Genomic DNA, 27,600 nt, shown 5'->3' on the forward strand with positions numbered 1-27,600 from the left:
CGTTTTGGGGAAACGAAACCCATCGTGGAGCTCATGTTTGAGGAGATCCGTCCGGGAACAGGTCCTAGTCCCTCCGAGGAACGAGAACACTCCCAGAACCCAGTGTTCCCTCAGCCCTTTCCCTTCATCAGTGCGTCGCTCTTCCCAGCGGATCCTCATCCGGTCCCGCAAACACTGAGCAAACAGAACCTGTCCGAGACGAGTGACACAGAGATAAACACGCGGAAACACGCTGAGCCGCGTCTCCATGATCCCTCGGGAACACGCGAGCGCCGGCACGGATCGTCCGCGGGGAAAGGGCGCGTGAGCTGCGACGCCTGCGCTAAGACGTTCTACGATAAAGGAACGCTGAAGATCCACTTCAACGCAGTGCATCTGAAGATCAAACACCGCTGTACGATCTCCGGCTGCAACATGATGTTCAGCTCACTGCGCAGCCGCAACCGGCACAGCGCTAACCCCAACCCGCGCCTGCACGCCGTGCTAGAGCACGTGACCCGCAGATTCAGACCTGTTTCCATGGCAACCACCAACACGCGACTGCACGCCGCGCTCGATCACGTGACCCGTGGACGCACACCCATTTCCATGGCAACCACCGACACGCGAGTGCACGGCGCGCTCAATCACGTGACCCGTGGACACCCCCCCGTTTCCATGGCAACCACCAACACGGTCTCGACCGACCATCGTCCAGGCGTCTGTGAAGCTCACAAAATCTCAGGAGGAAGAGGAGGAGTTACAGGCAACCGTGCAGCCAATCAGAATGGCCGTGGTGATTTGATTTACGTGGCGCCTCAAAAGAAGTCGCGGAAGTCCAGCACGCCGCTAAAGTTCAAGCCGGAGGGAAACGATCAGATGACGGGAGAGTTTCCAAGAGTGGATGACGAACGGAAAGAGAGATATCGACATCTGCTAAAGGTCAAAGAGGAGATTTGTGACCCCACCTGTGACTGTAGAGGTTATCACCATGGTAACCTGTGACACTGTAGAGGTCATCACCATAGCAACCTGTGACACTGTAGAGGTCATCGCCATAGCAACATGTGACACTGTAGAGGTCATCACCATAGCAACCTGTGACACTGTAGAGGTCATCGCCATAGCAACCTGTGACTGACAGCTCGAGATCAGAACTGACTCTGTGTTCCTGGTTTTACTGTGAGCGATTCATCAAAGCATGTTTTTCATTAAAAAAAATGAAGTGTAGGCCTATTTGTGAACTTGAAACTAAATTGTAAACTTGTAATGCTGTTGGCTCAAAATCTTGTAAGACATTTAATGCTGGTTAATGTAAAGTAATACTGGTTACGGAGATAAGATTGTATTACAAGCTTAAGCAATCATGTAAAGATAAAAAATAAGTTCTAACCCTAAATCAACACAAACCTTTAAACTAGATGGAATTCTCTTCTAAAACCCGATCTTTCTCCACTGATGACCATTCAAAATGTATATAAATATATATTGTATTATTATTTGTACATTTGTCATTTGTTGCATTTTCAAAAAGTGCGGAACAATGTACATGAATTGAATATAACAAAAGATAATATTTTAAAAAGAAAAAATATATACAATACTCCATCTATATCTAGTTTTAAAACTCGCTTAAAAAACTCATCTATCATCTCAGGCTTTTAATTCTACCGGGTACTGTTGTTCTTCACTGAGCTCTGTGCTTACATTGAATTTGTGTTATTTCTTCTTTATTTATTTCTATCTATCTTAGTACAACACTTTAGGCAACTGCTGTTGTATTAGCCTAAATTGTGCTTTGTAAAGTAAAAAAGAGAGGAAAGAGTAACATGTTTGTTTTTGTTTCTCTAAAAGATTATTTCACCACTAGAAGCTACTGTTTCTTTTCTTTCTTTTTTCGCTCACATGTTGTTACATGTCTTTTCTCCCTGTCCCAAATGGCACACACACTTCATACGCACTTTCGGCCTTGTGGACTTACAATGGCTGCCGCGTGCGCGTGCCCGTTAGTCCACCGTAAGGTGTCCCACTTGTCATTTTAGTTGCCGAAGGTGATTGCGATCGATATGCTCGATGAGCACTTTTGCGACCTCCGTGACGTCACGGATTCGCCAGTTCCAGAATGAAAGTGAAACTGCATCAGGATCTAATCAGGATCCGTCGCAGAATGAGTCTATCAGGAAAATGGAGGAAATGTAAACAAATTACACTAAAACTGAGTAAGTATCTCGAGCATTACTCCATATTTAAGGTAATTTGATCTCGATTTAAAAATGGTTGAGTTAGTTTTATGTTCGATATTCGCCGGACCTTTCGTTTCCCCTAGCCCCTGTTCTATAGGGTCGGCAGTCTTACAAAGATATCAATAGCAGGATTAGTTTTGTATATCGACATGAAATATTAATTCAAAATCGCCTACGCGCGTTATTACGGTGACGCATTGCTGCCACATACATATTTTTTCCACTCAGTTATGTCGTAAAAACGAAATCTTATGTCGTTAAAACAGTGTATAGACAAGCCTCACAGACATAACTATCTATATAAAGTTTATAAAAAAATGTCCACCAACGAAAAAAATCCAATCGAAAGCAAATACGGAACCATCTGATTATGTGATCCCGTGCAAGGCGCATATAGATTAGGTGTGTGGAGATATGTTTGCAGGCAGCCTACACTGATCTAGAAAAGACTAGTTCATTAATAGGCTAAACAATTAAATGCTTCGTTATTTTTTTCAGACACATTTATTATATCATTAGCCTACTTTTGCCGGTGCTTGAGCGGCTATAGCCTATAGCCATATACACCCAGGACTGAATATAAACGTGCGATTAGTCCTAATTGCGACGACTACTAGTCTAGAAAAGAACGACTAAATGAACGACTACTAGTCTAGAAAAATCCTTTAGTCTATGGCAACTCTAATCAATATAGCCCACATTTAATATTTGACATTATTTAATTAGTAATTAGTGTCCAGCTCTTTACATTCAATTAGTTGAGTTAGCATAATTAGTTAATGAACTAATAAAATAATAAAAAATGAAGTTTAAATTAAGATACTACCGATAACCATATATTTCTATATAGCATTGCTTATTCCACAAAGGACTGTTTATAAGGTGACATCCGTTATAGGCTACATGTGAAGATTGTATATGGCTGTATCTTGAAGATTTTTGTATTGTATCTTCTGTTATAAAGATGAAGATTGACATTTCGTTAATTAAACAAAATAAGAACACTATGTTGTAAAAAAAAAAAAAAAAAAAAAACTTATGCTATGTTCTGTTAGATGTGTTTTGACTACTTTTTGTTTAATTATATCTCTAGGTAATGAAGATATAGCCTATTAACAAAAAGAAATCTTATATATAATTATATTTAAAAAAAACCTTATAGACCTATATAAAATATATTTAAAAAAAGGGCCTCATTGATTAATTTAGCCTGATTGGGGGCTGCTATTTGCTTAAGCTTTTTCGATAGGCTGTCAATTTTATGTGGATAAAGGCATATTTTGTACATGACTACACATGTCCTTATAAGGGCAAAAAATACGTTCTTTTAACAACATAGCATCTCGTTATTACGAGAAAAGATGTCGTTTTAACGACATAAGATCTCGTTAGTACTACATAATTGAGTGGAAATAATAATATGTATGAGGCAGCAATGCGTCACCGTAAGTTATAGCTGCATATTTACACCTGAGAATGTTTTGACTGCGCATGTCTGTCATTCCACCAACTGCGTAAACTTATAATCAGCTTTATTTAAAACTACTTTTAACATTTTAAAAACAAACATTTTCAAATTCCAAAGCTTGCAGAAGATTCCTATTGGTAAGACTGACTTACTACAGGTGAAGTGCCTATTACCTCCCTTCATGTATTTACAGAACACAATTATTTTTATATAAACAAATACTGTAATTCATCTTTTTTACCACAGGTGAGATTTTGCATTATTCTCCTGTAGTAAGTCAGTCTGTTCACTAGGAAACACAACCATGGCTGTAGCTATGAGGTCACGAGGTCTGAGGTGTAGCCTATATAATAAAGGTTGTGAAATAATTACCTTATATAGTATTAACTCTACGATATTGCAGCATAAAGATAATTTGATAATGGTCATAAAGTGCGAGATAAGATGCAAGTAGCTAAACTAAACATTTCATAATTGTTCAGCTGTTTTAAGATAGAAATGTTAAACCACCAACAAAAAGAATCAGGCAAACTAATCAACTTTTGACTAAATAGGCCTATATAATTTTTACGCAACATTCATGTATGTAATAATTTTAGTAACTGTCAGTGTTAGAGGACCAGAAACCTTAACAAAGCCTTTTTTTATTATCATATTAGGCATAAGATTAATCATGAATGCGTACATATTGTGAATGAATGTAATAAACTTACTTGGCTTGTCTAAGAAAATGATTCATAAAACATATAAATATCAGTTGACCCTATGTTTACTTTCCACACTGAGATAGAAAATGACAAGACTATCAGTCAAAGCTCAGCTTTAGGAGAGGAAGAGACAGGCAAGATGAGGAGACTGAGAGAAAAAGAAAGAGTGATGAAGATGAGGAGACTGAAAGAGTGATGAAGATGAGGAGACTGAAAGAGTGATGAAGATGAGGAGACTGAGAGAAAAAGAAAGAGTGATGAAGATGAGGAGACTGAAAGAGTGATGAAGATGAGGAGACTGAGAGAAAAAGAAAGAGTGATGAAGATGAGGAGACAGAGAAAAAGAAAGAGTGATTAAGATGAGACAGAGAAAAAGAAAGAGTGATGAAGATGAGGAGACTGAAAGAGTGATGAAGATGAGGAGACTGAGAGAAAAAGAAAGAGTGATGAAGATGAGGAGACTGAAAGAGTGATGAAGATGAGGAGACTGAGAGAAAAAGAAAGAGTGATTAAGATGAGGAGACAGAGAAAAAGAAAGAGTGATTAAGATGAGACAGAGAAAAAGAAAGTGATGAAGATGAGGAGACTGAGAGAAAAAGAAAGAGTGATGAAGATGAGGAGAGAGCAGGTATTGACAAATGCACTGCCCACTGACACAGTTTTAAAGCTATTTCTTATCAAATAAATTGGCCTTCGAAAGTCTTAAATTGCACGTATGTTGGTCAGAGATTTGTAGCTCTGTGATTATAAAAGCGTGCAGCCCTGACTGACGACAACCTTCAGAACATGGGGAAAAAATATTTTGGTGAGTTACAGAATCAAAAAAGGTTTTTTTGTACTGTACAAGTGAGATATTGGCAGAAGGTCATACAGTAAGCCAGACTGCCCACTAGCCATTCACTATAACCATGTAAAAATCATTCATTGGAATTAATTATTGGACGTTTATATTTTTGGACTGTGAGTGTAATGTGCAGACGGCCTCTTTAGCAGGCGAATATGCAGCGAATATCAAGCCTAAAACTAACTTTACTGCACTCCTGGAGCGGCAGCTTTCCACTACATAAATGCCGTTGCCCCCCCCCCAGAAATATAGATGCCCCTCTGATTTATGTGAACATGTGAGAAAATTGACAGGCCATTAGAATTTTTTACCAGCCATGAAACATAGATTAATCCTTATTAAAGTTACAAAAGTTATTCAGTCACGAGCAGTGATTTTTCTACGTCTTTTGTTGTTTGATTAACATTAAAAACACAGGTTTATTAGGCTGCTGTCACTTTAAAGGGATACTTCAGCATTTAGCATTAAGCTTTGTATCAGTAGAAAACCTGTAGTATTTTCGAATGACCGTGCTTCCCTCCCTCATGTCCCCCTGAGACCAGAGATTTATGTATTTTTGGTCTGGAAAAAATCCTCAGATGACGCAAAAGCTCCAAATTCAAAAATAATTTCACATTTCTACTACATAAATGACCCAATTTAAATACAGATTCATCTTTCCAGAGGTGAAGTATCCCTTTAAGAGCTGCACGGATCCAGTATACTGATACACATGCGTTTTCTTTCTCAACTCTTTATGTTCACTTCAGTGAATTAACTGACTATGTTTACAAGGATACTTGCCAAGACAGGCAATTTGACAATTATGTTAGAACATGTCTGTTCAAGTGCAAGAAGATGTGAAAGAGACCAGTTCAGGACACGAACTGCGTTCCCTTCCACGTCTTCTTGCACTTGAATGTTTAAATCGGCAAGTCATTGTTAGAATTCATAAAAATGTTACCAGCCAATTGGCTATTGACACTTTTCATATACTCACCAACACCGATCTTTACTCGCATTTGGCTAGTGATTATTTTAGGCCCTGAGTCAAGACATTAACTTTACCTGAGCTGTTGAATTAAATACGCTATAAACCCGCTTATTCAAGGACGGGCATTTATTGCATGGATATATGAAGAGTTCAGATGTAAAAGCCTCTAAGTGCCATCTGAAAATTTCTTCTAGAATGATCATTTTTTATTAAGCTCGTATATTTAAGTTCAGTAATTTCACTTAAATGATAATAAATAGGTAATTTTCATTGCCGTTTAAGTGAAATTACTCAACTTAAATATACAAGCTTAATAAAAATGATCATTCTAGAAGAAAATTTCAGATGGCACTTAGAGGCTTTTGCATCTGAACTCTTCATATATATATATATATACACCTCCAAAGGGCATTGGGTAATTCGCACCCTGATTTCCCCAACATATGGCTGATGAATCTGGTATCTGGTATAATGTTTATTGTCAGGCTCCGTTAGAGTAAGTGCGTGTCAGGCCGAGTGTGTTCTCCCGATGCTGAGACAGAAGCGTTTCTAAGAGCAAATGTCTGTTAGTTTGTTGACAGGAATGCAGAGGAAACCATGGACTCCAGGAAGAGGTGACGACAGGCAATCATACAACATCACATCATGTACTTCATGTGAATGTCTGCACACTGATAGATTGATTAGTATTTCAATTCTTGACAACATTTATTATTAAATCAACATGTTAAAGTGATTTTAATCTTAGCATTTACTAATACATTATTATTCAAATCAAAAGTTGTATTTGTTAACATCAGTTAATGCACTGTGAAATAACATGAACAAATTACACTAACGTTGACAAAGGTGATTTAATAATATAAAGGATTTTATTAAAAGAATAACATATTAAACATTGCTTACTGTTAGTTCATGTTAATTAATACAATAACTGTTAACAATGAGATTTTATTGCAAAGTGTGACCTTTATTTTTGACGCTCTGGATTACAACATCAGCCACTTATTTTCCAAGACACAATTTTTTAGAAATGAAACAAAATTTACAAATATTAAATCTAAATATTTAAATACCTTATTACATCACATTATTGTGGCTGATATTCAACAACTTTGGTTTAGATCAGTGAATATCAAGCTTTTTGACTCCAAGGCTCCTCATGGTCAAAGAGACAATAGTCAAAAGCTGCTCATTTCCAAGTAAATACATTTACATTTATCAGATGCTTTTATCCAAAGCGACTTACATTACATTTCAAGCTACATATTTACATTCTTATCAGTTCTTGCTTTCCCTGGGAATCGAACCCATGACCTTGGTGTTGCAAGCGTCAACACTCTACTGTTTGAGCTACAGGAAAGCTTTTATGAAAAAAATATTCAATCAAAATTTGAATAACTGAATTTTCTTCAGGATTTAGACATTTTACTACCCATGAATTTACATAATATTTAAAAATATATATATTTAAAGTTATAAAGTGCTGTTGTTTCCCACTGCTGTCTGTATTCTTTCACAGATCTGTCTCGGCTTCTCCTGAGCCCAGCTGTGTGTCCAGCTGTGTGTCCGGCGCGTCGATGGATCCTCCACCTCAACTCAGCTCTGCTAAACGGAGGTGAGGAACGTCTCGTGGGGTTTACATTGACTATTGGAGACTAGTCAAGTACATTACATAACGAGTACAAGCACTAGTATTACATAAACCCTACTCTGCAGATCTGACTAAACATTATTTTACTTACACAACATCTGTAATTGTGTTTCATATCAGTATTGATTAACCCTGTAAAGCCTGAAATATTAAATAAAAGTCAGAAAATTTAGTGAAATGGAACAATTTATTAAACCTTTACACAAAATATGCAAAAGAAGTTTGCATTTTTGAGTATTATATTTGATCCATCAAGCTTTTATGGCTCATATAGTCTGATATATTGAGAATATGAAGGCTCAGTTTTATTCAGAGGCCCAAACTGAGCAAAAATATGGTGCAGATGCTGATATTTACAGTACACAAAATTCTGATGCTTGTAATGTAAATCAATGAGATATTTATCACAGATATCGCAGATACCTGCAAAAAAAAGCATATCAATATCAATATCTGCCAATAATATGTCTTAGTAAGTTGATATTTAAATGCTTAGTTTTATGATCAAAGCTCTGTATGCAATACAATGATGATTGAGCGATGAACAATTAAACCTTCCTTTAAAAGCCTGATGATCATATTTGATACTCAAATAACTATGTAACTATGTCTAGATAATCAAGTAATCCTGCCTCAGTCCAGTTGAAATATTACCAACGTCAAAGTTATTCTTACGTTTACTACAGCAACAGACACGTGAAGCAAAGTGACTTACAACTGAGTAAACTCCCACGTAAATCACGATTTTATATATAAAATAATGTACTGAAAATATAATGGCATATATACTTCAACAGTCCCACCTTAGCAAAATTAAACTAGGCTCATTTAACTCAAGGCATCTGTTCAGTTTTTCAATTAGAAATGTGCTTATCATCTGTTTGTTGGATGCTTTATAAAAGGAGATCCGTCTCGCCTTCACTTGTGAGCTGTGTGTCCGACGCGTCGATGGATCCTCCACCTAAATTCAGTTCGGAAAGCTCTTCTGCTAAACTGAGGTGAGGAACATCTCCTGGATGAAGCACATTTATTATCAGATAATCAGATGACCATTTAAAGAGCACCAATTCTGCTTCTAGCCATCTTCATCTGTGTTTAGTGTGTAATGTTGAGTTGTTCTCTATATCAGTGTCAATGTTTCTGAACTCCTGAAACGTCTCCATTGTATCTTGAGTTTCTTCCGGGAACGAACACTTCTCAATATTCCCCATTATAATAATTAATACGCAGAATAAAGGGGCGGGGCCTGGTTGAGTTAGTTAGTAGTGTGTTAAACTGGCGGTTATGGAAAGGGGCGGGACATTTCCCAAACACACTAGAAGCGCACGACCAATCACAACACACTGCTCCAGCTGACCAATCAGAGCACAGTGTGCTTTTCAGAAGGAGGGGCTTCATAGAGACAGGAAGTAAACAGAGCGTTACTGACAGACTGGGAAGAGAGGAGCCGCAACAATGGAGAATATGAGGAGAATAATCAACATTCAAGCAGGAAAACCTGAAAACATCATCAAGACTTTATCAATGGCGTAATAGGTCCTCTTTAAATGATACTTTTTGGATAATGAGTCGACATTGTCGATTCGTGTTTTCAGCAATTATATCAAGGGCTTGTAGTGTTATTCATGTACTTGATACTGAGGAATGGACACAATCAATGTATTTACATGCTTGAGTAAATATTTACATGTTCAACTACAGTAACAAACAGGAGGGATCAAACTCCTCAAATGGCGAGATGTCGCTGGATGCCATCTTCAGGGTGAGTTTTATTGTGTGTTCGGTCAAATACTATAGGAATTATAGGCCTCTTGACTGAATATTATATTAGTCCCACTTCTTACATTAGAACTTCATGATCAATCAAATTAAAATTGTGATGTGGCGCTGCGATTGAATTAAATGAATGTTTGCGCTGTGAGTTTCAGAGCGAAGCACGACACTGTTTATTTACACGCGAGCAGCTCGTGATCCAGTGTTTTCAGCGTCTCTGTTCACAGTAAAAGCTTCATCTTTTAAGTCACTTTAACATGCAATTGAAAACAAAACGTGCACAAACCATCTTCACATACTTAAAATAAGAAACTCTAATCATCAGAAGAGACACTTTAAGGCTAATAAAAATTTATTTTTACAACAATTTATCATTTTAAAATAAAGAAATTAAGACAGCCATAAATATTAGTATTACAATTGTACTGTAAAATATATATAAATGTACTTATTATTTATAAATTATTTTATAATTATAATTTAAAGGGGTGGTTGATTATGATTTCACATTTATAACTTTAGTTAGTGTGTAATGTTGCTGTTTGAGCATAAACAACATCTGCAAAGTTACAACGCTCAAAGTTCAAAGCAAAGGGAGATATTTTCTTTTACAGAAATTGCTTTTTAAGAACTACAACAAACGGCCGGTAGAGACTACACCACATTCCTCCCGGGTTAGTGACATCACCAACCCTAAAATTTACATAAATCCCGCCCCTTCGGAACACGTCACATCAGCTACATAAATTCATCAACTAACCATTCAGAAATGTCTTGTTGCTTCTACATGTTGTCACTTCTTCTTGAGTCTCTCCATCTTTCCGACTCCGGTTTAAACATGAAAGGCTAAAAAAAATTATACATTTTATTGCGTATCTGTGTGAGGTAATTGAAGCTGCCAAGAATGAGCTGTTGTAGCTCTGCCCTCTTTTCCCGGGAGCAGCAGCTCATTTGCATTTAAAGGGACAGACACAAAACGAGGTGTTTTTGCTCACCCTCAAAAAGTGACAACTTTAACATGCTATATAAAAATATCTGTCAGGTATTTTGAGCTAAAACTTCACACACACACTCTGGGGAAATCAGAGACTTATTTTACATCTTGTGAAAGGGGCATTATACCACCCCTTTAAGACATTTCTCCTTATATAGAAAATTGTTGGCATTTAAAATTGAGTCAAGAACCCTAGAGTTCATATATAACCTCATTGAATCTTTTTCTAAGAGTGTTGTCTAGATATATTTACAATGTGTTTGAATAATCGCAGTGATTTCTGATTTCAGGAGCTTGAGGACACAAACATCTATTTGATGAAGAAAGAGCTGAGCAGGTTCAAGAAACTGCTGAGGCCAGATTTCCCAGCATGCTCTGTGAGTGAGGAGGAGGATGATGATGAGGGTCAGAGTCGAGTGAGTGAGGGAGTTCTGAGGATCTCGCTTCAAGTCCTGCGGAAGATGAACCAGACAGACCTCGCTAACACACTACAGACCAGTACGAGACCCATTTGAAACTCTCTTTGTGTGGAAGCATATGGTAGATTGTGTGCAACGGGTTTTTCAGCAAAGTTTTGATCATTTAAAGGCCTTTGCGTATCAAAAACAGTATGATACAGTAGGATTTATATGGTTAAGCTTTTGAGTCAATTTGTTCACAGAATAATAATGCATTGTTTTTCTGTTTATTTAATGGTCTACTCATTTCAGAATTGTTTCTATTGCATATTGCAGAGCTGATCTCAGTGAGTCAGCAGCAACTGAAGTCCAGACTGAAACAGAAATTTCAGAGAATCAGTGAAGGAGTCTCCAATGGAGGGCACGTGACACTTCTGAACGAGATCTACACAGAGCTTTACATCACAGAGGGGGGGACTGGAGACGTCAACGACGAGCATGAGGTGAGACAGATCGAGACCTCGTCATCCAGAGATCTAGAGACACCGATCAGATGTAATGACATCTTCAAACCCTTACCTGGACAAGACAAAGCCATCAGGACGGTTCTGACCAAAGGAGTCGCCGGAATTGGAAAAACCGCTTCAGTGCAGAAGTTCGTCCTGGACTGGGCTGAAGGAAAAGCCAATCGGGATGTTCACTTCATATTTCCACTTCCTTTCCGAGACCTCAACTTGATGAAGGAGAAGCGGATGAGTCTGATGGAGCTTCTCCGCTGTTTTTTCACAGAAATGAAACCGATAGAATATAACGACTTCAAAACAATCTTCATCTTTGATGGTCTGGATGAGTGGCGTCTTCCTCTGGACTTCCAGAACAATGAGATTTTGTGGGATGTGAACGAATCGGCTTCAGTGGATGTGCTGCTGACCAACCTCATCAGAGGAAACCTGCTCCCGTCTGCTCGCCTCTGGATCACCACGCGACCAGCTGCAGCCAATCAGATCTCTCCAGAGTGTGTCGACCAGGTCACAGAGGTCAGAGGGTTCAGAGACCCTCAGAAGGCTGAGTATTTTCGGAAAAGGATAAAAGATCAGCGTCTTGCCAGTAGGATTGTCTCACACATCCAATCGTTGAGGAGTCTGCACGTCATGTGCCGCATCCCAGTGTTCTGTTGGATTTCCGCCACTGTTCTGGAGAAGATATGTGAAGCAGATGGTGCAGAGATTCCCAAGACTCTCACTCAAATGTTCACACACCTGCTAATTGTCCAGACCAAACTGAAGACCCAGAAGTATGATGGGAAATGGGATCTTCAGGAGGTCCGAAAGAGCATCCTGTCACTTGGGAAACTGGCTTTTGAACAACTGGAAAAGGGGAACCTGATCTTCTACGAGGAGGATCTGAGACAGTGTGGCATTGATGTCAGAGAAGCGTCTGTGTGCTCTGGAGTTTGTACGCAGATATTCAGAGAGGAGTTTGGGCTGCAGTTGGAGAAGGTGTTTAGCTTTGTGCATCTGAGCGTTCAAGAGTTTCTCGCTGCCTTGTACAAGTTCCTTTCCTTTGCCCAGGACAAGAATGAGTGTTCAATGACGGATTTTATGAAGAGCGAAGTGGACAGGGCCTTGCTTAGCGAGAACGGACACTTAGATCTCTTCCTCCGCTTCCTTCTGGGGCTTTTGCTGGAGTCCAATCAGACTCTCCTGCGGGGATTATTCACACCGAGAGAAAGCTCCAGTTGCACGCGGGACACGGTCGAGTACATCAAGAGTAAAATCCGAGAGAATCCTTCCCCGGAGAAGTCCATCAATCTGTTTCACTGTCTGAGCGAGCTGAATGATCATTCCCTGGTGCAGGAGGTCCAGACGTACCTGAGCCGCAGCACAGGTGCCCAGCGCCTCTCCGGAGTCAAGCTCTCTCCGGCCCAGTGGTCGGCGCTTGTGTTCGTGCTGCTGAACTCCACGGAGGACCTGGATGAGTTTGAACTGAGGGAATATGATCTATCAGAGGAGTGTCTTCTGAGGCTGCTGCCGGTGGTCAAAGCTTCCAGAAAAGTGGAGTGAGTATATCATAGTATTAAGTAGGGCTGCACGATTAATCGCATGAGATTGTTATGCGCATCTCGTCAGTAAAGCCGGTTCCTTGATTAGTAGTAAATCGCCATCACCTGCTTTCAGATGGAGCGGCATTTACTACAAAGAGCCGTAGTTAACTGACAAGCTGAGCCATATCGCATTAATTATCGCTGGCGATACGTCCGCGATATTAATGCGATATGGCTCAGCTTGTCAGTTAACTACGGCTCTTTGTAGTAAATGCCGCTCCATCTGAAAGCAGGTGATGGCGATTTACTACTAATCAAGGAACCGGCTTTACTGACGAGATGCGCATAACAATCTCATGCGATTAATCGTGCAGCCCTAGTATTAAGTTGCTTGTATAAAGAAATAAAAAAAGTACAGAAAACATAGCTGATACTTGTACAGTTTTGGTGGGTAAAAAAAAACGTGCGACAGCTCACTAGAGTCACACAAACCGTGTCCAGTGTGCAACAGGAGCTTTCAGATTGCTGACACAATTTTTAACATTAAGGGAACAAAAGTGTCTGTTTACAAAGTAAGTATTTGTATTTTGACATATATAAAGATGTATTTATATATAAGTATTAGTATTTGACATATATATAAATATTTCTGTGTTTCTAGCGATGGGAAAATGCTTACATCATGGTTATTGTAGTTAAACAAAATCCATTAAAAACATTTTCATTACTTGAAATAAAACAATTTATCTAAAATGAAATATAAATAAACCACAAACTTATTTTATTTCATCTAGATGCCAAGGCAACATTTCTTTTTTTTTCCGTTTAGCTGAACTTGATATATAAAATAACTAAAATAAATAACAATAAAAACTAACAAAAATGGCAAAAACAACAAAATTACTAAAACTGCAACTAAAATCTAAAAATAAAAACAAACTATTTTATATTCATGCATTGAATTGCTCAATTCAGACCTTTCAAGTCAAGTCAGTCAAGTCACCTTTATTTATATAGCTCTTTTTACAATACAGATTGTATCAAAGCAGCTTCATAGTGATAAAATGAAAATAATACAACAAAGTTTGTTTCTAGAAGAAAATTGTCATCGTCCACCTTAATTAAGGCAGATCAATAATATTGTTAAATATTAAATATCCCCAACTAAGCAAGCCAAAAGCCAAGGCAGCAGTGGGAAGGAACCAAAACTCCATCAGTGACAGAATGGAGAAAAAAACCTTGGGAGAACCCAGGCTCAGTCGCTCAGTTCTCCTCTGGCCAACTAGCGAACAGTGTATGATTATAATTCAGGCAGCATTACAGGTCAGAAGTCAGACTGGATCAGAACATTCCGAATATTTATCTAGTTCCATCTGGTTGGAAGTCGAAGTCATCACGCCGGTATGGAGATGAGTTTGTTGAGGATCAGTGCCGATGGCTGTGGTGTGGATGAGGCCTTCACAGGGCTGATGAGGCTGGCATTAGTAAGAACTCGAGCTGCTGCGTTTTGGACCAGCTGTAGTTTGTTTATTAAGCGTGCAGGGCAACCACCCAGTTTGTTTTTTATAACTAATATTTTCCAAAGACATGTTAAAAGGTGAAGAAAGAAATATTGTCTCTGTAACAAATAAATAGTTAAATTAGGGCTGCAAAATTACAATCTTAGTAATCCACATTACATAAAGAAAATTTGAATATAATAATAATATATTTATAAGTACACTTATTATAAGACTAGATTTAAATAGTCTGAGGGTAAGAAAGTAGGCTCACATTCAAGGATTACATGAACTGGTTTAAGTTAATGTCTGTGTAAATCTATACTGTGTGCTGTTATTGGGGATAACAGCACATAAATATTCTTTCTCTTCCAGTCTGAGGGGTTGTAATCTCACAGATCAAATCTGTTTAGCCCTGGCCTCCGTGCTCAGCTCAAACTTCTCACGTCTGAGAGAGCTGGACCTCAGTGACAACAACCTCCAGGTTTCAGGAGTACAGCTTTTCTCTGTGGGACTGAAGAATCCTCACTGTAAACTGGAGATACTGAAGTAAGACCCTTTGTATAAGTATGTTTGACAGTATGCATCTATGTGGATGCCTTTTTTAATAGAGTGCAGTTTTAAAAACAGTCGGGTTCCAGAAGTAAAAACTCTGCTGTGATAACTTATAAATGATAACTTATTAACCATTAAAGTCAGACCTACTGTGAGTTATGTTACCCATGATGCTGCACAGAAAATTCCATTAATCAGAGAGTTGAGACAAGCAAAACGATTCTAAAGATCTCGTTCGCTCCGGCCTCTCCCATGAAGCATTGTAAATGATGTAATCGAGGCGGTCTTTCAAATACTTTTTTGTTTCAAATGAAATTTTGTAATAATATTGTGAAATATTGTGATTCTCCTCTTAGCTGGTTGGTTTGGTTCATGGCTTATAATGCTTTTAACGAAGACTATTTGAAATCCCTAAGGGAAAAATGACTGGAAAAAATACTTTCAGAACTAACAGCACTGAAAAAGTGGGCGGGACTGATGCGCTGTATTGCGAAGTGTGTTTCAGTCCAGTTTTTATGACATTTCTTTCCTCTCTAAATGTCTTATGTTCTGATATTACGAGTGTGCTCAATATGAACAATTTGAAATTTAATGCAAATGTTACTGCAGGTTGTGTAACTGCAATATTCGAGAGGACAGTTGTGATGCTCTGGTTTCAGCACTGATATCAAACCCGTCACATCTGAGAGAACTCAATCTGAGCTCTAATAAACCAGGTTATTCAGCAGTGAAGCTTTTGTCTGTTCTACTGGAAGATCCTCACTGTAAACTAGAGAAAATACAGTGAGTAATATCTGTTTTATATATATTTTTGAATGTATTCATTTTTCTTACATTTTTTCACAACAAATACACAAAAATGGTTGCATTCACATTTTAAGCAGCAATACAGCTTAATTAAAGTGTGTTTAGCCATACATGTAAACACTGAGTGTTTCTTCTCTCTGTAGACTGTATGACTGCAGTATTGGAGAGGAAGGTTGTGCTGCTCTGGCTTTAGCACTGATATCAAACCCCTCACATCTGAGAGAACTCAATCTGAACAATAATGAACTGGGAGATTCAGGAGTGAAGCTTCTCTCTGGTCTACTGAAGGACCCAAACTGTAAACTGGAGAAACTACAGTGAGTTATACTGTTCAATATTTTAAGCAAAAATACTTAAGTTGGAACAATGCTGGCATGATATCCCTAGCCATAGTGTCCTGTAGAGTCAACCCTGATCAAACGCACCCGAACCAGCTAATCAAAGTCTTCAGTAGTACTAGAATATTACAGGCAGTTCAGTTTGACCGGGGTTGGCCGTAAACTCTGCAGGACAGTGAACATAATTAGTAAACATAAATACACTTTTTAGTTACATTTCAGTTTTTTTTTTATTTTATATTTTTGGTTTTCATTTTCATTTTAGTTAAAGTTTTAGTAATTGTGTTGTGTTTTTGTACATTTTATTAGTTTTTTTTATATGTATAAATAGTTTTTATTGTTTTCATTTGTTAGCTTTAGTTCATTGAGTTTGTTATTTTAGTACTTCAAGTTAATCTAAACAAAAATGAGAAATGTTGCCTTGGCAACTAGCTGAAATAAAATAAGTGGTAACACTTTACAGTAAGGTTCCATTGGTTAACATTAGTTAACTACATTATTTAACATGAACTAACAATGGCAAATACTCCTAAAGCATTTGTTCATCTTAGTTAATGTTACTTTCAACATTTACTAATCCTTTTTTAAAAATTAAAAGTTGTATTTGTTAACATTACGTAATGTATTGTGAACTAACATGTTATATAACATGTTACAATTAAATTGTTTACTAAATAGCATTAACAAAGGTTAATAAATGCTTTTAAAATATATTGCTCCATTTTAGTTAATGCATTAACTAATGTTAGCAAATGAGACCTAATTGTAAAGTATTACAAAAGTAATTTGTTATCATTTATTTCAGGAACGTTTCAATTGAAGTACCTTTTTTTTGTTATGGTTATAGTTTTAGTTAACAATAATAACCCTTCACCAGAGGGCAGAGATATATTACATATGATAAACAGGTTTGCTAATCAGTATCTGACTCCTTGACTCTCAGTCATAAACAACAATTGCTGTGTTTTAAACATACCACTATCATACTTATAACTAATTATGAATGGAGAATTAATGCTTAAATGTTGTTTCTTGGTGAGAAGAAAAATACTTGTCATTTTGTCATCAGGCAAATGTTTGTTCCCGATGCAAATGTGTTTTTCCTTATCTCTCTGCAGGCTTGATGACTGCAGTATTGGAGAGGAAAGTTTTGCAGCTTTACTTTCAGGTCTGAGATCAAACCCTTTACACATCAGAGAACTTAATCTGAGTTGGAACAAACCAGGCGATTCAGGAGTGAAGCTTCTCTCTGATATACTAAAGGATCCACAGTGTAAACTGGAAATACTACAGTGAGTGATGTTTCATATTCAGGACTTCAAAACACAACCTCGCCAACATTACATGAAGAAATACATTTTAACTAGATGTGTAAGCTGGCATTTCTGGTAGCTCAACTTCAACAGTCCACATTTCTAAATGTTCAACTTTTACCTGCAAAATATGAGTGTTGAGCTGTAAGACTGTGTTCACACTTGGCAGGGTTGGTTGGATTAAAACGAACTGTGGTGCGATTGCACTGTTAGTGAACGCTGTCAAACGAACCCTGCTGCGCAAACAAGTGGACCGAGACCCCTGAAAAGCTGGGTCTCGGTTCACTTCCAAATGAACTCTGGTATGGTGCAACATCCAAAGGCATTTAAATGGACCAAAAGCAGGATGTGATGTCACGCGATGCAACCCTAAAAAGGACAGAATGTTCAAGCATTCCTTGTTCTTCTCGTCATAGTCGCAATGTTTCCCATTACAGTTCGGTACAGGCATCAGAACTGTGTCTCCTCGCAGCAGATCTTCATTTGCTTGTGTGACGGAGGAATTCCTGTCGCTGTTTTGACTCTTTTTCACATTTTCTCACATTTTATAAGCCCTTCATGAGTTCTCAGCAAGTAAAAATATTATCCTATATACACACATACAATGAGCGTTTAGCCCAGCACACAGAAAATATGTATTATTGTTGTTGTTGCTTTATATCTTCAAGTACAGTGTTAGAAATTACAGTGTAAAATGCTAAGCGATCCAAGACTAAATAACCAAGAGAAGTGTGTCTTTCTCTCCTCAGGTTGGAGTGCTGCAGTATTGGAGAGGAAGGTTGTGCTGCCTTGGTTTTAGGTCTTTTATCAAACCCATCACATCTGAGAGAACTCAATCTGAACTACAATGAACCAGGAGATTTAGGAGTGAAACTTCTGTCTGTGCTACTGAAGGAACCACACTGTAAACTGGAGAAACTAAAGTGAGTGATGATTGTTAATCATTTTATCAAATCAATGTGTCTTATATTTTTAAATGTTTCATTCTTGATTCTGTATTGAATGTAGAATTCGTGTTGAGCAGTAAATGTCAGTCGTTCTCTTCTCTGCAGGCTGGAATATGACAGTATTAGAGAGGAAGGTTGTGCTGCTCTGGCCTCAGCACTGATATCAAACCCCTCACATCTGAGAGAACTCAATCTGAGCTGGAACAAACCAGGATTTTCAGCAGTGAAGCTTTTGTCTGATCTACTGAAGGATACACACTGTAAACTGGAGAAACTACAGTAAGTGATATTTTAAATATTATTTATATTCACATATTGTGTTTTTGGATATATTTAAGGTAACACTTTATTTCGATAGTCCACTCTAATAACTATAAGGATATTTGCAACTACATGTAAACTAGCAGTCATTAGATTAATATCTGCTAACACTTTATTTTGATGCTCCTCAACAGACATTCAACTAACTATTAGTAATTTTGCAACTACATGTCAAATTATTCTACTAACCCGAACCTAACAGTCTACTAATACTCTAATGAGTGTTAGTTGCAATGTTGGTGCAAAGTTACTTATATTTAGTAGAATGTCTAAAGTGGACTACTAAAGTGCAATTTTTTTTTTTTACAACAATCATACATATAAAGCCAATAGCACACAATGTAAAATAATTTCAGTGGACTGATATTGTGGTTACTGTATGTTCAGTTCATCAACATCAGCAGTTCGTAGGGCTGCACGATCTAGGTAAAAATCTAATTGCGGTCATTTTGATTAAAAATGTGATAAAAAAATCTGATTTGCTGTGTAATTTTGCCAATTCTTTTATTAAATATCAGTATGGCTATATAATAATTATACAAAATATAATATATATATATGTTAGGGGTGACCCTGAATAGTCGAAGATTCGATGCTTCGATTGGAGGAGCCTGATTCGACTACCAATCTCACGGTCGAATCTTCGCAGAGGTGTTATGAAACGAGGATATGCCACTTTGGCTATATGAGGGCGCTCAATGTCTGATTTCACATAGAACTACCGGTTTTCTGTCAATACGTTAATATTCAGCCTATTATGATAATGCCGTATATAAAAATGTGTAAAGAAAGAAGCTTTTAATAAATATTTTTTAACATGCGTGAATAAATCAAAACACCCCGTGACAGATTTAAGTTTCACTTTCAATCTGTGACCGAAAGAGGAGCGTCTTGGCGGCAAGGATTTAAATCTTTAACAATGTCTGGGATAAGAAAATCTAAAGTGTGGATGTACACCATCAGACAGGATATTCTCCAAGGCTGGATTTAGCATCCGGAAAACCATGATCGCACTTCTGCCGGCCAACGTTAACAAGTTGGTTTTCCACGGGACACAAAATGCTTATAGTGAAAAAAACGTCTAAAACGCTTAAAATGCACTTTAACGCGGCTTAATGCATGGACACAGTACATTTTCTTCTATATCTTTGTGTGATTTTCTGTACATCGCGGCTTTGAAATGTTGAAGTTACACAAAATTGTTGCATTCACATTTTAAGCAGCAATACAGCTTAATTAAAGTGTGTTGAGTCGCACATGTAAACACTGAGTGTTTCTTCTCTCTGTAGGCTGTATGACTGCAGTATTGGAGAGGAAGGTTGTGCTGCTCTGGCTTTAGCACTGATATCAAACCCCTCACATCTGAGAGAACTCAATCTGAACAATAATGAACTGGGAGATTCAGGAGTGAAGCTTCTCTCTGGTCTACTGGAGGACCCAAGCTGTAAACTGGAGAAACTACAGTGAGTGGTTTTATTTTAGTGTATTTTTGGAAAATATCAGTGTACCGTACTAACATAAGCAGGATGTGTTTGTTTCAAACAAATACGTATACTTCAGTGGTTCTCAAACAGGAATGACTTAAATGTATTTAAATTAATAAATGATTATCATTATACTAAAATAAACAAACTCTAATCGAAGTTAAAATACTAAAAAGACACAAAATCAAGATGTAAACTGACAACTCAGCTAAATTTATTTTTCATTTCCCTCAATAACTATTGTTTTTATTTTAACAGTTAACAGTTCTTGAAGTGTCAATAAAAAATGAATGAATCATGGTTTTCATGATTTAATATGTCAATACTTTAAGTTTCAAATATACATATATTTTTGAATTTGGAGTACAGGGTTTCAAAGATATTTTATCCATGTGACTCTTTTGTGAGAGAGAGTAACAGGACAGCCAGATTATATTTAACAGATTATCAGCTTTTTTTGTCCATGCCTGACTGAAACAGCTGTGCGAGAGGCGTTTCAAAGATGGCCAAAGAGTGAAATGACTTGCCTGAAAGGGACTCTGGCTTGGTGCTGAATCTCTCTTTCTCTTTGCAGGCTGGAATACTGCAGTATTGGTGAGGAAGGTTTCGCTGCCCTGATTTCAGGTCTGAAATCGAACCCATCACATCTGAGAGAACTCAGTCTGAGCAGGAACGAACCTGGAAACTCGGGAGTGGAGATACTGTCTGATCTCCTGAAGGATCCACAGTGTGAACTTGAGAAACTAGAGTAAGTAACATATTGCGTTCTTAAACAAGTTTTCATACACAGTGTCCCTCACTCCTGTTCATATGTATGAGTGATGAGGCATTTTTCTCCTTCTTTGCAGGCTTGATGACTGCAGTATTGGTGAGAGAGGTTTTGGTGCTCTGGTTTCAGGTCTGAGATCAAACCCCTCACACATAAGGGAGCTCAATCTTAACTCTAATAAACCAGTGTTCTCAGGAGTAAAGCTACTCTATGACCTACTGGGAGATCAGCACTGTAAACTGGAGAAACTACAGTGAGTAATATTTCATATGTCTCAAAACCCATACAGACTTGATGATGGTGAGATCAGATCTATGTGTGGACCATAAAGTTGGACAAAAATATCGCTGGATTACAGTTAATGGCAAAATTAATGCTTGGAAATGTAAACTGATATTTCCTACTGAAATACTAAAGCAACAGTTATAAACAACAGATGTTTTTTAAAAACAATGTTGGTGAAAAATCTTAACATTAGCACTGGATGGAAGTATATTTATAATTTATGAGTGTTCAGCTGTGAGTGTCTTTCTCTCCTCAGGTTGGAGTGCTGCAGTATTGGAGAGGGAGGTTGTGCTGCTCTGGCTTTAGCGTTGAGATCAAATCCCTCACATCTGAGAGAACTCAATCTGAACTACAATGAACCAGGAGATTCAGGAGTGAAACTTCTGTCTATTCTATTGATGGACCCACGCTGTAAACTGGAGAAACTAGAGTGAGTGATATTATCATTATCGAATTAAAACAAGGCACAGTGATGCATTTAGCAGAACTTTTTAACTTGAAGTTTAAGTTAAAGGGTTCGTTGACCCAAAAATGTAAATTCTGTCATCATTTACTTACCCTTGTGTTGTTCCAATCCCGTAAGACTTTTGTTCATCTTCGGAACACAAATTAAGATATTGCTGAAGCTCAAACCTGCTGCGTAACACGAGAATGAACCTCATTGGTTTTTGCTGAAGCTCAAACCTGCTGCGTAACACGAGAATGAACCTCATTGGTTTTTGCTGAAGCTCAAACCTGCTGCGTAACACGAGAATGAACCTCATTGGTTTTTGCTGATGCTCAAACGTGCTGCGTAACACAAGAATGAACCTCATTGGTTCTTGCTGAAGCTCAAACGTGCTGCGTAACACGAGAATGAACCTCATTGGTTTTTGCTGATGCTCAAACGTGCTGCGTAACACAAGAATGAACCTCATTGGTTCTTGCTGAAGCTCAAACGTGCTGCGTAACACGAGAATGAACCTCATTGGTTTTTGCTGATGCTCAAATGTGCTGCGTAACACGAGAATGAACCTCATTGGTTTTTGCTGAAGCTCAAACCTGCTGCGTAACACGAGAATGAACCTCATTGGTTTTTGCTGATGCTCAAACGTGCTGCGTAACACGAGAATGAACCTCATTGGTTCTTGCTGAAGCTCAAACCTGCTGCGTAACACGAGAATGAACCTCAATGGTTTTTGCTGATGCTCAAACGTGCTGCGTAACACGAGAATGAACCTCATTGGTTTTTGCTGAAGCTCAAACGTGCTGCGTAACACGAGAATGAACCTCATTGGTTCTTGCTGAAGCTCAAAAGTGCTGCGTAACATGAGAATGAACCTCATTGGTTCTTGCTGAAGCTCAAACCTGCTGCGTAACACGAGAATGAACCTCATTGGTTCTTGCTGATGCTCAAACGTGCTGCGTAACACGAGAATGAACCTCATTGGTTTTTGCTGATGCTCAAACGTGCTGCGTAACAGGAGAATGAACCTCATTGGTTCTTGCTGAAGCTCAAACCTGCTGCGTAACACGAGAATGAACCTCATTGGTTCTTGCTGAAGCTCAAAAGTGCTGCGTAACACGAGAATGAACCTCATTGGTTTTTGCTGATGCTCAAACGTGCTGCGTAACACGAGAATGAACCTCATTGGTTCTTGCTGAAGCTCAAAAGTGCTGCGTAACACGAGAATGAACCTCATTGGTTCTTGCTGAAGCTCAAACCTGCTGCGTAACACGAGAATGAACCTCATTGGTTTTTGCTGATGCTCAAACCTGCTGCGTAACACGAGAATGAACCTCATTGGTTTTTGCTGATGCTCAAACCTGCTGCGTAACACGAGAATGAACCTCATTGGTTCTTGCTGAAGCTCAAACGTGCTGCGTAACACGAGAATGAACCTCATTGGTTCTTGCTGAAGCTCAAACGTGCTGCGTAACACGAGAATGAACCTCATTGGTTTTTGCTGATGCTCAAACGTGCTGCGTAACACGAGAATGAACCTCATTGGTTTTTGCTGATGCTCAAACCTGCTGCGTAACACGAGAATGAACCTCATTGGTTCTTGCTGAAGCTCAAACGTGCTGCGTAACACGAGAATGAACCTCATTGGTTTTTGCTGATGCTCAAACCTGCTGCGTAACACGAGAATGAACCTCATTGGTTCTTGCTGAAGCTCAAACGTGCTGCGTAACACGAGAATGAACCTCATTGGTTCTTGCTGAAGCTCAAACGTGCTGCGTAACACGAGAATTGTTCTTGCGGGTCAAGTGAACATGCTTGATCTTCCCTAACTAATGTGCAAGGTGATGAATGTTTATATGTGAAAAAAGTCCCATTCACACCAAGAACGATAACTATAAAGATAACTATATTTGCATCCTCAACAACGAATGATAGCATTCGGTTTATTCTAAGCTCGCCCACTTCGGTTTCAAAGTGTGTACAACATGTCGTTAAAAATGTTTTTACAGTTCTTCTTGCATTCATATGGCTTTAATCATCAGATGTCCTCAGCATGCTATGTTCGAATGAATCTAGCTAGTGTATTCGATATAATCTAACAGTGAATTTAGCTGGCGTAGTTAATATAGTAGAATAAAAACACCACCTAGTCTTTTTCATAGCAACTTCAAAGGAAGTAAGACAATGTTGGTGAAACTAGCGCTGGATAACTGAGGTTATTTTATGTTACACTGTTTGCTAGTCTGGTATAATGTTCTCATCTCTGTTAATACTTCTCAACATTTATTCCGAGGGTATGACCAATTGTTTTCCATACATCCATTTTCTTTAAAGTATCCTTAAAAGGGGGGTTGACTAGTGAAACAGAATGGATTTTTCTGGACTTCGACGATTATCTTCTCCGCAATGTTGTCCGTTGAATTTGAATGAATTCTGATTGGCTGTCAGTGTTTTATCATTCAATAGCTGGGAAAAAAATCTTTCTGAAAGTGATTCCAACGATATAGTTACTTTGTATTGTTATTGTTATAGCTGTGGTGTCTCTTCTATTCTTTTAATATCTAGAACAATTTTTAGAACTATATCTTTATCGTTATCTTTATAGCTATCGTTCTTGGTGTGAACCGGCCTTAAAAGCCTAAATTCTGTTTAATCTGATCATCATACAATGTGATCGAGTTTCTTCCGAAAATTTGGAATAAACCACTCAATTCATATGGATTACTTTTTACGATCTCTTTATGAACTTTTATGACACTAAAGCTTATCTGCCTCTAGAAAAAGTGCTAAATATTTTGATTTGCTAAACTCTGTACTATATATAAACAACAAGATGTATACTTCCTATTATTCCTGTTATGACCATTACTACTTAATATTATTACTAATAAGACCATTATCACAACAGTTTTATTATTACCTACGTAAACCAGCAGTGTATTCTCACATGGCTCCTGCTGGATAAAGTGTTTTGAGTTTTTCTCTTTGTCTCTGCAGGTTGTCTCACTGCAATATTAGAGACACAGCATGTGCTGCTCTGATTTCAGCTCTGAGTTCAAACCCATCACACCTGAGAGAACTCAATCTGAACTATAATCAGGACATTTAACAGTGACAGCCACTCTCTGATCTACTGGATGCACATTGCGAAACAGGTCATCGGATGCAAAATTCACTTTTATATGGTGTTTGCATATAAATGTCTTTGCAGTGTGTGGACACGACCACCATACAATGAACAAAATCCATTCACTCAAATCCATATCCTCAAAAAGCCTAAACACTCTCAATAACCAAGCCGTTTGGATTTTCTGAGGAAGATGATGTCATAATGCTCATGCTCCGCCCATGACCACAGAGAGACTGTCCCGTTTGAGCATATTTCCACCCTCAGCCATTTCTATATTGTCCACCAAAACCTTGGGAGATCCCAGGCTCAGTCAGAGGCCAGTTCTCCTCTGGCCAATGAGCGAACAGTGTATGATTATGATCCAGGCAGCATTACAGGTCAGAAGTCAGATTGGATTAGAACATTCAGAATATTTATCCAGTTCCTCTGTTTGGAAGTCGGAGTCACGCCAGTATGGAGACGAGTTTGTTGAGGATCAGTGCCGATGGCTGTGGTGTGGATGAGGCCTTCGCAGGGCTGATGAGGCACTTCAGGGACGTGTGTAGGCGCAGGTCCACCATCTGATCTGGATACGGCCCGGATCCGGCTGACTTCAGTAAACCTCGGAATAAACAGAAAGACTAACCTTAGCGTAGACGCCATTCTTCTTATGATGTAACGAGTACATCAGGTGTTATAGGAAGTGTTCCCGGTTCTGGCTAACCTAATCTATGCAGCCTAATAACCATTTAACTGATTTGAATAATATAATATATGCCAGGTAAAAGAGATGCGTTTTTAGTCTAGATTTAAACTGACAGAGTGTGTCTGCTTCCCGGACAATGGTAGGAAGACTGTTCCAGAGTTAGGGTGCTAAATAGGAGAAGGATCTACCGCCTGCAGTTGATTTAGATATTCTAGGTATTATCAACTGGCTAGAATTTTGAGATCGCAATAGACGTGAAGGACTATAATGCGTTAAGAGCTCGCTCAAGTACTGCGGAGCTAAACCATTTAGTGCTTTGTAAGTAATCAGCAATATTTTAAAATGTATACAATGTTTAATAGGGAGCCAGTGCAGTGTTGACAGAACCGGGCTAATATGGTCATACTTCCTGGTTCTGGTAAGAACTCGAGCTGCTGCGTTTTGGACCAGCTGTAGTTTGTTTATTAAGCGTGCAGGGCAACCACCCAGTAGAGCATTACAATAATCTAGCCTTGAGCTCATGAACGCATGGACTAACTGCTCCGTAGTTTTTCATTGAAAGCATATGTCGTAATTTAGATACAGTATATTTTTAAGATGGAAGAAAGCGGTTCTACAGATACTAGACACGTGACTTTCAAATGAAAGATTGGTATCAAAGAGTTCATGTGTGACTCTAATGAGAGCTGTCTCAGTACTATGGTACCGTCTAAATCCGGACTGAAAATCCTCCAGATATCATTTCTTTATAAAAAGGAACACAGTTGTGAAGATACTGCCTTTTCTATTAATTTTGACAGATTCGAGATCGGCCTGTAATTGACTAATTCTTAAGGATCAAGTTGTGTTTTTTTAAATAAGATGTTTAATAATAGCCAGCTTAAAAGTTTTCGGTACGTATCCTAATGACAAAGATGAATTAATGATATTGAGAAGAGGATCTATGACCTCTGGGAGCATCTCTTTCAGTAGCTTAGTCGGTATAGGGTCTAACATACATGTTGCTGATTTAGATGATTTAACAAGTTTAGACAATTCTTCCTCTTCTATCGCAACGAATGAATGGAATTTTCCCTCAGGGACACTACAATGCTCCGTCTGATGCGATACTGTAGTAGACGGCTGCATAATTATAATTTTCTCTCTAATATTATCAATCTTGTAAGTAAAGACGTTCATAAAGTCATTACTGCTGCGCTGTTTGGAAAGATCCAGTGTTGAAGCTTTATTTTGGAAGACATAATTGAACATTTATTTAACCATAGCAAAAGTACATTTCTTACTTATGTTAATTTTTCATGGTTTTTGTGTTTATTTAAAAAAAAAAAATCTGATATTATTTTAATCTCCAATCTGTTATTTAACAGTTGAGATAGTTCTTTAATGCTTCGCTAGCTTGCAGAAGACACTTGCCAGGGTTAAATCCCAGATCTGCAGATGGGGAACGTCGTAACACCACGTTACAATGAGCCCCTGTTAGAACTGTGCTATTCTATGCTTTTATGAATTCTTTTGAGAAACCATGAGAAAAAGATAAATAGAGACTGAGAGTCAATGTTATATATACATGTATTGTACATGCACATTATACATGTATAAAATTTGTTTATTTTTAATTATGAAAAAATGCCATTATTTTATATGAAAAAGTTTTTAATTGTATTTCATTGAGAAAATATTTTAGTTTTGTCTTGTTTTTATTTATTTTATTAGATCAGATAACATTTTAAGCTGTCATATGGTCATGTTACAACGTACTCCACCTATGGGGCATGTTGTCACATTTCACTTCCATTCTTTCGGGGCAAATCAAGAAATAAATATGCACAGTATTAATGAAACAAAACCCACATAATTGTACTAGACGTGTGAAATCAATGCGGGGGAAATGAAATACTCTGAACCCTAAGGAGCTTTACACAAACTGAGAAAGTCAAAAAGCGTT

At 38.1% G+C, this 27,600-nt stretch overlaps 1 protein-coding gene across 4 annotated transcripts; it reads left to right on the forward strand.

Annotated features, from left to right (window-relative positions):
• The first annotated feature begins 2,089 nt into the window (after positions 1-2,089).
• On the forward strand, positions 2,090-27,600 carry LOC311302522 (NACHT, LRR and PYD domains-containing protein 3). 4 transcript variants are annotated; one of them, XM_084428469.1, is made up of 18 exons: positions 2,090-2,198; positions 6,785-6,828; positions 7,737-7,832; positions 8,771-8,866; positions 9,570-9,630; positions 10,926-11,133; positions 11,370-13,092; positions 14,952-15,125; positions 15,741-15,914; positions 16,082-16,255; positions 17,395-17,568; positions 18,339-18,512; positions 18,642-18,815; positions 20,147-20,320; positions 20,916-21,089; positions 21,190-21,363; positions 21,652-21,825; positions 24,838-27,599. In XM_084428469.1, exons 2-18 carry the CDS (start codon positions 6,812-6,814, stop codon positions 24,947-24,949), a joined length of 4,053 nt encoding a protein of 1,350 aa, XP_084284595.1. In that variant the 5' UTR covers positions 2,090-2,198; positions 6,785-6,811; the 3' UTR covers positions 24,950-27,599. The 4 variants fall into 4 exon arrangements, with proteins under 4 accessions (XP_084284595.1, XP_084284598.1, XP_084284597.1 ...); XM_084428470.1 differs by lacking the exon at positions 6,785-6,828 and having other exon boundaries at positions 2,173-2,198; XM_084428472.1 differs by lacking the exons at positions 17,395-17,568; positions 18,339-18,512; positions 18,642-18,815; positions 20,147-20,320 and having other exon boundaries at positions 24,838-27,600.

This window comes from Rutilus rutilus, assembly GCF_951802725.1.
Source record: "Rutilus rutilus genome assembly, chromosome: 13".
NCBI lineage: Eukaryota > Metazoa > Chordata > Actinopteri > Cypriniformes > Leuciscidae > Rutilus > Rutilus rutilus.

Coding starts and splice junctions, on each gene's coding strand:
- LOC311302522 (XM_084428469.1), top strand. Junction 7,833..8,770: donor CTCAGCTCTGCTAAACGGAG/GTGAGGAACGTC, acceptor GCTTTATAAAAG/GAGATCCGTCTCGCCTTCAC. Junction 18,816..20,146: donor TGTAAACTGGAGAAACTACA/GTAAGTGATATT, acceptor TTCTCTCTGTAG/GCTGTATGACTGCAGTATTG.